General features: G+C 59.6%; 1 protein-coding gene across 4 annotated transcripts in view; it reads right to left on the bottom strand.

The window, feature by feature from the left end:
- Positions 1-1,350: 1,350 nt before the first annotated feature.
- The window catches only part of SOX13 (SRY-box transcription factor 13), a 30,951-nt gene continuing 20,470 nt past the window's right edge, over positions 1,351-11,831 (bottom strand). For 2 of the 4 annotated variants that reach the window (XM_070767747.1, XM_070767745.1), the window contains exons 5-14: positions 11,285-11,457; positions 10,603-10,671; positions 10,093-10,207; positions 7,555-7,640; positions 7,235-7,397; positions 6,767-6,876; positions 6,545-6,641; positions 5,198-5,341; positions 4,170-4,386; positions 1,351-3,142 (exon numbers count right to left, since the gene is read on the bottom strand). In XM_070767747.1, coding sequence (XP_070623848.1) covers positions 2,866-3,142; positions 4,170-4,386; positions 5,198-5,341; positions 6,545-6,641; positions 6,767-6,876; positions 7,235-7,397; positions 7,555-7,640; positions 10,093-10,207; positions 10,603-10,671; positions 11,285-11,457 — 1,451 coding nt within the window. In that variant the 3' untranslated portion in view covers positions 1,351-2,865. The remainder of the gene's footprint in view (positions 3,143-4,169; positions 4,387-5,197; positions 5,342-6,544; positions 6,642-6,766; positions 6,877-7,234; positions 7,398-7,554; positions 7,641-10,092; positions 10,208-10,602; positions 10,672-11,284; positions 11,458-11,831) is intronic. The other 2 variants (XM_019976499.2, XM_070767746.1) reach the window with 1 other exon arrangement.

Below are 11,831 nucleotides of genomic sequence, written 5' to 3'. Positions count from 1 at the left end.
GGAGGGCAGGAGAGAGGAGGCTCCAAGCTCTGGGAGTCTGGGCTGGGCAAAACCAGCGAAGGCTGGCAGCCAGGATGCTCCCTAGATCAAAAGACCGGGGCCCTAATTCTTGGCTTTGTGGCCCCGGAATCACCATATCTACCTTCTCTCACCACTAGCCATCTCTAACTTAGAAATCCGTTTTCCAGCATTCAAGAACTCTCCTGTTTGGGGAAGCTCACTACCACTTTTGGCCATCTTTGTCAACAAGTTTTTTATGTTAAGCCAAAAACGCAGGCCCTTGAGACTTTCATCAAAAGGCCAGGCTAGTGCTACCTTGGGGGCTGTGTCAAATACCTGTGTTGCCCAGCTGACAGCCTTAAAGAGAGCAATCTTGTTCTTTCCACCCTACCCTAACCTCCTCTTTTCTGGACCAAACATCCCCGGCCCTCCCAACCATTCCTTGAAAGTCACGTCCATCCACCAGGCTCCCTCCAACCCTCTGAATAGGATGCCTGCCTCTGGGCCCCTCCAGTGAGAGAATGGCCTTTTCTGTTGAAAGGGCCTCAGGCTGCCACGACGCACCTGAGATGGGGAATGTGGTGCACACTGGCTCCTCACCTCCCTGGTCAGCACACACTTCTGTTAATCCAACCCAAGTCTAACTGACACAGCACTGTTCTGCTTTGCTGCCCCAATTTCATATTAATGGGATTAATATTTCAGCTACAGGAGTTGGTCTTTTCATCAGCTCTTCTTGCACTTGGAGCATTTCAGTATCTAGCTCTTTTAGGGACTGTTACTTCCCTTACTGTGATACATAGATATTTGGAATCCTCATTTCAAAGTGTAAGGTCACAGAGCCCTGAAGTACATAAATAGAGACCCTGCTTCGTTAATCAGTATCCTGGGGGGCTCATGGTGTCTACGTGAGCCCTTTTGTGGAATGGGAGTCCGTACTTTTATTAGGTTTTCAAAGGGCTCCTTCTCCGAGAGGAAAAGAGCCCTGGCTAAGGCACAGCATCCTTGTTTCTCAGATGAGGGTAATGAGGCATGCAGGGGAGACGACGTCCCCCCAGCACACACACAGGACCACACGGCCAGTTCTGGGGAGAGCTTCCTGAGTTCCTGCCTCTTACCACGGTGCTCCTAACACTGCGTTCTCTTCTTCGGACGTGAGGGGGCGCCGTGTTGAGGCTGGGCTCCCCTCCTTGAAGCAGAGGTGGCCATCGCGTGTCGGCTCTGGGGGGCGTCTAGCCTGGCCTCCTTGGCCTGGGATGTCTCCTCCTCGGCTCCACGGGGCTGCCACCAGGGGCAGTGGTGCCGGGCTGGGGCTAACCCTAACCCTAACCCATCCAGGCAAGGGCCAGATTCTGAGACGGTCTGTCTTTATTATATCAACAAAACACAAAAAATCCCCCCAAGTGTAAACAGGAGAAATGTGCTGGTTAAGTTACTAATCATTATCTTATTATTAACAAAATAAAGCACTATCTATGTTTACAGTCATAAAAAAAAGAAACAGCTGGAGAAAAGCTGGGCGTGGGGCAGGAGCAGGGGGAAGACGGGGGAACAGACAGAAGCGCCACATCTGTCCCTGTGGGGTGTGGGTTCCCTCCCCACCCTGCCCAGGGCTCTTCCGGACCTTTGGAGTCAGGTGCCATCAGGATTTGATTTTCTTGGGGAAAGCCTCTGTGAAAGGGACCAGGACCCGGGCAAGCTCTTGGTGTGGCGTGGGGCAGGGGAGGGGGCAGCAGGCGGGGGGCAGGAGAAGAGGACGAAGCCCCCTAGAACATGGAGCCCGCCCACCTCCGGCTCCAGAGGGGCGTGGAGCCCCGCGGCCTCAAGAGCCCTCCCAGTTTCCTGCCGCTTACAGAAGGGGCACCGCCAGGGCTCTGCCCCGCTCCTGGCACTCAGGTTGGGACGGGGCTGAGGCAGCAGGACAGGGCCCTCTGGAGGCTAGTACGTCCCCAGCCGCGGGAGCTGGAAGTGGCTCCAGGGGTCAGGGAGGCAGTGACGGAGTGGGCAGGAGCAGGGGGGTGCCCGGGGACCCGGGGCAGACTGGGGCCTGCAGAGACCCAGTGGGTGCCAGAGGGGCAAGGGCGGGCACTGGGGAAGGGAGAGACCCAAACAGGCCCTGCAAAGAGGCAAGGACAGAAACGCAGTAAGGACGCACAGAGCCTGAGACGCCTAGACTGACGTGGAGAGGTAGCAATTCGGGGACAAAGAGAGGCACAGAGCCCCCCAGAGAAGCAAGAGCGGCACCAGGAGACACCCGCGGGAGCTCAGCGGCGGCCCCGGCACTCAATAAATACCTCATGCGATGCGAGAACAGACGAAAACACACGCACACACGCACACATGCGCACACACACGTGCACACGCAGCAGCCAGAGACACGAAAGGCTTGGCAGAAGGTAAAGACGGCAAGGACAGCCAGACCTTTGTGCACAAAGTGATCCTGGTGGTCCCAGGAGCCATCTGGGGTACTGTGGTGGTGATGCTGGGGTGCAGATTGGTCCCACGGTTGCTGGTCCAGCCAGAACAAGAATGGAAATGAAAGACTGCGGCCCTAGAGGAACAGGTCTGTAGCTGCCATACCCCCAGGACGGGCAGACCTGCAGAAGGGGCAGTCACACAGTGCCCCCTGGCCACGAGCCCCAAGCGCCCCAGTGGAGCTCGGCGAGCCCAGCCCATCACCACCGAGGCCACCAGCACCTCAGTGTGCCCACAGTGGGTGTGCGGAGGGGTCATCTCCCATGGCGCAGGCATCTGCGCACGCACAGCTGTGCCCATCTTCCGGCAGGCCTGAGTCCAAGTACCAGTGGGTGGGGTGGCTGTGCCCAGGTCTCCGCAGGGAGGAGGGCCAGGCCCGGGCCGCCGGGATCAGTCCGTGAGCACCACCAGCTCCCCGTCGCTCTTCTCCTCGCCCTCCGAGTCCTCGTCCTCGCTGTACCGGTACACCTCACCGTCAGCCGCTGAGTGCCTGTCCTCTGTGCCCTCGCCCTCCTCCCTGAGGCTGCAGGTGTTGACGATGACCGGCATGTTCGGGTCCAGGCCGCGGGGCACACAGTGCTCCACCAGGGGCTGTGCCAGGGGCACGCCTGCCACCCGCGGGTACAGGACTTCTGAGGGGCTCATCTGCACCTGGCTGGTCTGCTGGCTGCGGGCGGAGGACAGGCGCGGTTACAGGTGTTCCTGACTTCGACCCCAGGCCCACTCTCCTCTGGGCCTCCTCAGGGCACGTCCTCCTACTCCCACCCTTCTGGCTCCAAGACACACACACCTGCTCCCTGGCGCTTTTCTGATGGCAAATTTACAGACCTGCCCCCGCCCACCCCCAGCCCATGCAGCCCCAGGGCCACACGTTCGGATATTCCTAGAGGATTGTGTGTGAATTCAGTTTGGGAAAGCAGTATATTTCGTATGCCCCAGTGAGTTTCCTATTTAAAGGAATCCACTGGGATGCCTGCTTTGGTCAAGTCACGAATCCTCTGTATGACCTTTAGTACCCCTGAATTTTTCGAGTTTGTCAAAAATGGGATCCACAGGCACATTTCTCTAGACACCTGCTAGTCCCCAGTCACAAATCTATATCCTGAGCCACCAGGGACTCACCAGTCACAGTCATCCCTGCAGCCACACGCACACACACAGCCAAAAGACAGCCCACACTAACCCGTCGCTCACACACACACACACACACACACACACACACACACACAGCTCTCCTGGAAGCCCACACTAACCCCTGTCGCTCACTCTCACACACACACATGCACAGCTCCCCTGGAAGCCCACACTAATCCCTGTTGCTCACTCTCACACACATACACACACGCACAGCTCCCCTGGAAGCCCACACTAACCCGTCGCTCACATACACACACACACACACACACACACACACACACAAATGCACACAGATCCCCTGGAAGCCCACACTAACCCCAGTCGCTCACTCTCACACACACATGTGCGCGCGCAGCCGCAGCCACGGGCGGGCCGCTCACGGGGTCGTGTAGGAAGCCCACACTAACCCCTGTCGCTCACTCTCACACACACACACACACACACACACGCGCGCACAGCTCCCCTGGAAGCCCACACTAATCCCTGTCACACACTCTCTCTCTCTCTCTCTCACACACACGCACGCACGCGCGCGCAGCCGCGGACAGGCCGCTCACGGGGTCGCGTAGCTCTGGCGGGCATCCTGGCGCCGCGTCCTCATCAGAGCCTTGTACTCGCCCACCCGCAGCCGCTTGCCCTCCACGATGCAGGTGCGCTTGGGCCGCGGCTTGTACTTGTAGTCTGGGTACTTCTCCAGGTGCTGCCTGCTCAGTCTGGCCTGCTCCTCGTAGTAAGGCTGTTTCTCCTGGTTGCTCATGGACTTCCAGCGGGAGCCTGGCCCAGACCCAGGGCAGGCGGTCAGCGCTGGGCTCTGCTGACACGGCCCGCCCCCTGCGGGCACTGGAAGCCCCACGAAGGTTTTGGGTCCCAGATACATGTGCAATCATATATACACAGCAAGGACCTGGCCCAGTGTGGGAGCTCCACGGATACTGAGCAAATGAATGAGGTTGGCAGGTGGAAGGATACCCAATTGCTAGCTTAAGACACAGCCCCCACCCACATATCAAACTACCCGGCACTCTGGGAAGCCTCTGGTCTGCATGATTTGCATAAGTAAAAGAGTAGCCCCCCAGGCCCTCAACAATAACCAGAGGCCTAAACTGGAGGAGCTGAGGCTTGAAAACAGCTGCTTTTTTGAACCCCACCTGCCCTGCCCTCCATTTCTCCTTGGCCCCCAAAGAGGATGTATACTTTCAAAACCCTTTCTACTGACAACCCAAGAATACGTCTCTCTTGCTTCCTGCCAGAGCCAGCTCCAAGGGTCTGGGCAAAGAGGAGGACAATGTTAGGGAGAGATAGGAGAGGGGGAGCTAGAGAATGTGCACACGTACACTCTCTCCCCCAAGTTCACGGGTGCAGAAGAGCCCCACCGTGGTACAAGACTCCAGGACCCCCCGGCCCTGCTTCCTGTCTGGTTCCCGAACACCGGCAGACTCTGGTGGAGTTCACCGTGGCTTGGGCCCTCACCCAGTGAGGCCCAGTTAGACCCAGCTGACTCCTGCAGCCATCCTGCTGGACTACGGCTCCGAGGGCCCATACCCTGGCCCCCAACCCCCAGCCCTGAGACCCCACTGGCCCTCACCGAGAATCTTGCTGATGCTGGAGTTGTGCATGTCTGGGAAGGCTTGGAGGATCTTCCTTCTCTCGTCCTTGGCCCACACCATGAAGGCGTTCATGGGCCGCTTGATGTGACTGCTGTTCCGGGACTCAGGGAAGTGGCGGGAGCCTGGGGAGCAGGGGAGGAATCAGCCTGGATGGGGAGCCCGCCTGTGGCAAGGAGAGTCCCCCAGGGCAGCCAGCGTGGGGTAAGGAGAGTCCCCCAGGGCAGCCAGCGTGGGGTAAGGAGAGTCCCCCAGGGCAGCCAGCGTGGGGTAAGGAGAGTCCTCCAGGGCAGTTAGCGTGGGGTAAGGAGAGTCCTCCAGGGCAGCCAGTGTGGGGTAAGGAGTGTCCTCCAGGGCAGTTAGTGTAGCGTAAGGAGAGTCCCCCAGGGCAGCCAGCGTGGGGTAAGGAGAGTCCCCCAGGGCAGCCAGCGTGGGGTAAGGAGTGTCCTCCAGGGTAGACAGTGTGGAGTAAGGAGAGTCCCCCAGGGCAGACAGCGTGGGGTAAGGAGTGTCCTCCAGGGTAGACAGTGTGGGGTAAGGAGAATCCTCCAGGGCAGTTAGTGTAGGGTAAGGAGAGTCCCCCAGGGTAGCCAGCGTGGGGTAAGGAGAGTCCTCCAGGGCAGTTAACGTGGGGTAAGGAGTGTCCCCCAGGGCAGCCAGCGTGGGGTAAGGAGAGTCACCCAGGGCAGCCAGTGTGGGGTAAGGAGTGTCCTCCAGGGTAGACAGTGTGGGGTACGGAGTGTCCTCCAGGACAGCCAGTGTGGGGTAAGGAGAGTCCTCCAGGGCAGACAGTGTTGGATAAGGAGAGTCCCCCAGGGCAGACAGCGTGGGGTAAGGAGTGTCCTCCAGGGCAGACAGTGTGGGGTAAGGAGAGTCCCCTAGGGCAGCCAGCGTGGGGTAAGGAGTGTCCTCCAGGGTAGACAGTGTGGGGTACGGAGTGTCCTCCAGGACAGCCAGTGTGGGGTAAGGAGAGTCCTCCAGGGCAGCTAGTGTGGGTAAGGAGTGTCCTCCAGGGCAGTTAGTGTGGGGTAAGGAGAGTCCCCCAGGGCAGCCAGCGTGGGGTAAGGAGAGTCCCCCAGGGCAGCCAGTGTGGGGTAAGGAGAGTCCTCCAGGGCTGGCAGAAGGACTTCCCTTCTGTCACCACCAGGGGTCACTGAAGCCTCCTGCAGCAGCCAGGGAAGACCGGCAGGGGCCTAGGGACAAGAGACAGACAAGGGAGGGACCCGTAAGGGGACTCCACAGACCGCCTAGGGGAGAAGGGGTTGCAGACAGACACCCCAGGTCTGCCCTGGCCCTGGTGGGGAGCAGGAATGGCCACAGATCCTCACCGTCCATGTCACAGCCCAGCATGGCTTCTTCCAGTGGGTGCACACAGCTGTCCTCCAGCCGCTCCTTGGCTGGAGATGTGTCCACGCTAATGAGGTCCTGGGGAGACAGGGAACTCATACATCAGCCCCCTCTGCACACCCCACTCCCTGCCCTGCTTTCCCTTCAGTAGCCTCGGCCTCTGTGTCCCCCTGGCTCCCCGGGTGCAGGGGAGGGGGCCCTACCTTACGGAAGGGGGCACTGGGGGAAGTGTCTAAGGCTCCGCTGTGGCCGTGCAGCAGCTGTCGGGCATCCTGGATGGCTTTGGTGACAGCGTCCCCTTCACCGAGGAAGCCTGGGGAGAGGGTGGGGAGAGGAGCAGAGGGGTGACTGAGCGAGGTCATGTCTTACGACCCATGGGGTGATGCACCGTCCTCCCCTCTGCTGCCCTGCACACCCCCAAGGGCGCCATTGACCTGGAGTCCTGGTGCCCACAGACAGACGGGAGAAAGGCCTAGATCCCTGATGGTGGGGGGTGCTGCCCAGTCAGATTCGGGGGGGAGAGCAGGAAGGGTCTCTGGGACGCCGAGTGCTGAAACTCAAGGGGGCTAAAAGGAGCGAGTCTAACCCCTGGTCATAGAAACTGTCACGGACCTGTTCAGATCCCACCCTCTTCACTCTCCCTTAGCACTGAAAGGCGTGGGCGGGCTTACCCAAAGGCAGGCTAGGGGGATTGGCCTGCAGGTCCAGCGTGGGGGCCCCGTGGCTTGGGGGACGCGGTCCGCAGTTGCTCAGCTTCAGGTTGGGGGAGCTGGAGGAATTAGGCAGCTCCGAAGCCTTGGGCTTGGCCGTGAGGTTCAGCGGTTGGGAGGGTTCCTGAGGGAGGCGCTGAGGGTCAGCAACTCAAGAGGGGCCAGGGGCACGTGGGCCAGAGCGGAGCGGAGGAGACAAGGAGGCGGGAAACGAGGGTAGAAGTAGGGGAACACAAAGGAGCCCCCATCCCCGAGGGAGCCGGGCCGGTGGGGGGCGGTACCTGCAGGGGGTGGTGGGCTGGCAAGGCCCCAGGCCTCTTCACCACTGGGGCGGGGGGGCTGTGCAGTAGCTGCAGCGGATACTCCACTATGGAAAAGGCGGCAAGGAGAAAAGTCCTGTGTGAGCACAGAACAGCAGACACCCTGCTTGACGAGGTCCCAGCAGCTCAAAGCGGGCGGAGGCTCGGAGAAGGCCCAGCTTGCTTCCAACCACTGCCTCCCAGCCCCAGAGTGCTGCCGAGGCCTCCTGTGCCCACCCCCAACCCCGTTTCTTCACCCTGTTCCTGCCCTTCCCAACTCACTGACTATGGAGTTCCCACCCAACAGCAAGATGAGCTCTACTCCTACGGATTTTGTACCTACTACAGGCTGGGGGGCTTTCCCAGGTGGTGCTAGTGGTAAAGAGCCTGCCTGCCAGTGCAGGAGACTTAAGAGACGCAGGTTTGATCTCTGGATTGGGAAGATCCCCTGGAGGACGGCATAGCAACCCACTCCAGTGTTCTTGCCTGGAATTCCATGGAGAGAGGAACCTGGCGGGCTACGGTCTATAGGGTCGCAAGAGCTGGACATGACTGAAGTGACTTAGCACACGTGCATGCACGTGCAGGCTACAAAAGCAGCTACCTGGTTTGTAGTCTGTCTTATGTGCATTAGCAAGAGAATCCCTAGTGTGTGGCAAATTAATAGGTACTCAGTTTACATCATCCCATTTTACAGATAAAGAAACTGAGACCAGGAAAAATGACACAGGTGCTCATACAGCTAATGAGTGGAGCACTGAGATCTGAACCCAGGTCTTACCCCTCTACAGGCACTAGCTCTCTTCTGCCTAGCTGGGCTCATTCTCCCTCAAGGAGGCCCAGCCTCACTGACTTGACAATTGAGATGGAGAGATGAGCCATGGAGATAAGCCTCTGCCGACATGATCGGTGGTGATACGGGCTGTGTGCGTGGCGTGCCAGACAACTCTGTTCAGCTGGGGAGACCGGAGCAGGCCTCCCAGGGGGAGGGGAGGTGTCAGTGGGTGGGCAGGTGCAGCGGAGGCGGGCGGGTGCCAAAGCAGAAGGTGGCAAGTGAGGGTGGCATGTGTGGATCAGCGGGGCTCGTGGCCTGTGAAGGCCGAGCCTGGGAATTTGGACCCTGTTCTACGGGCCGTAGAACTAACGCTCGCAAGCTGGCAGCGCAGCTGGTGGCCACAGGGCTCCCTGCCCACTAGGATCTGGGAGCAGATGAAGCAGGTGGTAGCCTGGCCAGTGCAGATCTCCCAAAATGTATTTCCTGTCTCCCTTTTCCACGAGGCTGTGGTCCCATCCCGGCACAGGCTCTGCCCTCCCCAGCCCTGCAGCTCAGCCCGTGAACACCTGGAGGTGCTGTGGTTTTGTGCAACCCGCCGTCCCCTTCACCCCGCTCCACCCCCAGTTCCCATGCCTTCACCCCAGAAAGCTGCCCTCAAAGCAGGGCCTGACTTTCCAGGCCTTTATGTTTTCCCTGCCTCCACCCTGAATCGGGGGGCTGACCCAGGAATTGTGCCTGCAGCCCAAAGGTCTTCGTGCTGGACCCACACTGGATTTCCTCTGCCGTCTCTCAGGCGGAACGGGAACATCACCCAAAGGGAGCTGACTTAAAACCTGCTCCCCCTCCTGGACCAGTGACGGGCAGCACCTCCGCCTGCCCCCAGGGCCGCTCATAAGGACTCCGTGCTCACATTTCCCTCACCGCCTCCATCCCACGCTGCCTTCATTCGGGCTGTCACCCCCATCTCAAGAATCCCCCCAACAGCCCCCGACCTGGTCTCAACTCCACCTGGTACCCACCCTGTTCCCCACCACCCACAGCCAGTGACAACGCAGCCTCTACTGAAACGTCCAGGCGCATCCCACATCCTACAGATAAATTCCAGAGTCTGTGCTCAGCCCTGCTGCCCTCCCCAGGCGTGTCCCACTTGCTGCCGTCTCACTCCGACACCCCACTGGGCTTCCGGCCCCAGGATCCAGGCCCTGGCCCTCCACCCTCCGTTCCCAGCTTCATGCTCATAAGTCTGCGCCCCCAGGACCCAAGTGAGCACCGCAAGAAGCCCTCCCAGGTACTCTGCTGTCTCCCTCCTGGGACCATAAATTCCTTGAGCTCAGAGTCCACATTTTATCACGTCATGGCTGCCCAGCAACTCGTCAGCACCGGACGCATGGTGGGTGCTCTATTCTGCGGTCACCAAGTCCCGTGACGGGGCAGAGCAAAGCAGGAGTGTGAATTCGGGAGATGTATAAGTGAGTTAACGTTCAAGTATTAATATTCTGGTACAGGAAGTGTCCCAGAACTGCGAGACTAGACCTAGATTGGCAACATCCTTAGTCTGGAAAGCACTTCATGGTTATGTGCTATTTCTTTTCATTCTCCCAGTGAAATTCAGAAAGAAGGGATTATTTTTCGACTAGACAGATCCCAAACTTAGACCCAGAAAGGTGACACTGCAAACCGATGGACGACTGCAATCCCTGGGCTCCTTCCCTGACCTCAGGCCGGCCGTCCCCGCCCACACACACCTGGCTTGCAGGGGATGGGCTGAATAGGCAGAGCCAGCTGGGAGTCGGGGGTAACGGGCAGAGGTTGGTGGCTTGGGGGGAAGGCTGGAATCATGACGTAAGGCATGTTGACCTGCTGAGGGCAAAGAAACACTGGGTAAGTCCCTGGGGGTCCCAACCAGTTACCCAGGTGTGGTCAGGCCTGGAAACAGAGGGTGGACCAGGGGAAGAGAGACATGGGCTGAGGGCAGTTTTCAAAAGGATCCATCTGACCCCACATCCACTCCGTGGGCCCCTGTCTGCTCCCTCCGATCCCCGCTGGGAGGAAGATATTCTGGGCCCTGCCCTTGAAACGAGGGACAAAAACAAGGCAAGGGGCTAGAGCAAACATGAGCCCCCGTGCTTAGGGTCATGCTTCAGTGGTTCTGCTCAATCCACAGCCACTGTCTTTCCCTGTTCACAAAACCTGTGCACACTGGTGTCAGCCCCTCAGCCTCCAGCCCTCCCAGAGCCCAGCCCTCCCCCCTTTACCTGGATCTGCTGCTGAAGGAGGTTGATTTTGTGCTGCTGCTGAATCAGCTGTTGCTGCTGCTTAGCGATCTAGCAGAAGGAAAGAGGAGGCAATGGGAGTGTGGACATTAGGCTCCAGGATCCCACTTCCCATAAGCCTTTGCAGCCCCATCCATAGCCTGCCTTCCACACCAGTGGACAGACAGGCAGGATAGCTGGACAGGATAAGAAGCCAGCCGGCCAGCCCTCAGGATTTACTCTCCCTTTGCAGAGCTCGCCCTTAGAGACCAGACAGGGAGGGTGGGCAGGAAGCAGCTGGTTGCTTTTGCTCAGAGCTCCCCCAGCAACCTCCACCCTGGTCCTCTTGCAAGGACTGATGAACCCCAGAGGCGGGAATCCCAGCCCCTTCCTGTGGCCCCCTCCCCACCCGCCCGCAGCCTCAGCCTGCACCAGCCAGGCCTGCCCCACGCTCCCTGCTGTGTCCTGAAGGTGCCTGCCCTGGGAAGCAGGGTCCCCCATGCTCTCCGCTGTGCCCTGAAGGTGCCCACCCTGGGGAGCAGGGCCCACCATGCTCCCTACTGTGCTCTGAGGGTGCCCGCCCCACGCTCCCCGCTGTGCCCTGAGGGTGCCCACCCCAGGGAGCAGGGCCCACCAGGCTCCCTGCTATGCTCTGAGGGTGCCCGCCCCGGGGAGCAGGGCCCACCTGCTCCTGCTGCTGCCGGGCCAGCTCCATCTGCTGCTGCTGCTTCTCCAGGAGCATCGCGGCCATGTTCTTCTGCTCTGAGTGCGCTGTCAGGAGCTGGTCCCGCAGGGCGGACAGCTGGTGGATCATGACCAGAAGCTGCAGCTCCTTCTCCGCCAGGCTCTCCTTGGTCCCTGCTCCACAGGGAAAGAGCCATTGTTGATAATTTTTGTCTGTTCATCTGTCCACCAGTTCATCTGTAGGACACTGAGCAATTGCTATCCCCCAGGGCCGTGCCAGGGACTGGACCACAGAGAAGACTGGAACATGATCCTTGCCCTGGAGCAGGCTCCTCATCTAGTCAGCTGACCACTGGTCGCTCTGGAAGTTCCCCACCATCAGCTGCTCTTCCAGGCCCTGGAAATGCTGATGGTGGGACGTCTCAGGCCTGGCGCACCCCTGGGGTGTCCTCAAGAACCCAGCGCCATAGGGCCAGGTGGATAACTGTCCCGCAGGAGAGTCCAGAGGGACACGGGTAGGCTTTGGAGCAAGAGAGATCTGGGTTCAA

The sequence above is a fragment of the Bos indicus genome, chromosome 16, assembly GCF_029378745.1.
Source record: "Bos indicus isolate NIAB-ARS_2022 breed Sahiwal x Tharparkar chromosome 16, NIAB-ARS_B.indTharparkar_mat_pri_1.0, whole genome shotgun sequence".
In the NCBI taxonomy this organism is placed as follows: domain Eukaryota; kingdom Metazoa; phylum Chordata; class Mammalia; order Artiodactyla; family Bovidae; genus Bos; species Bos indicus.
This window is presented reverse-complemented; position numbering and strand designations above follow the sequence as displayed.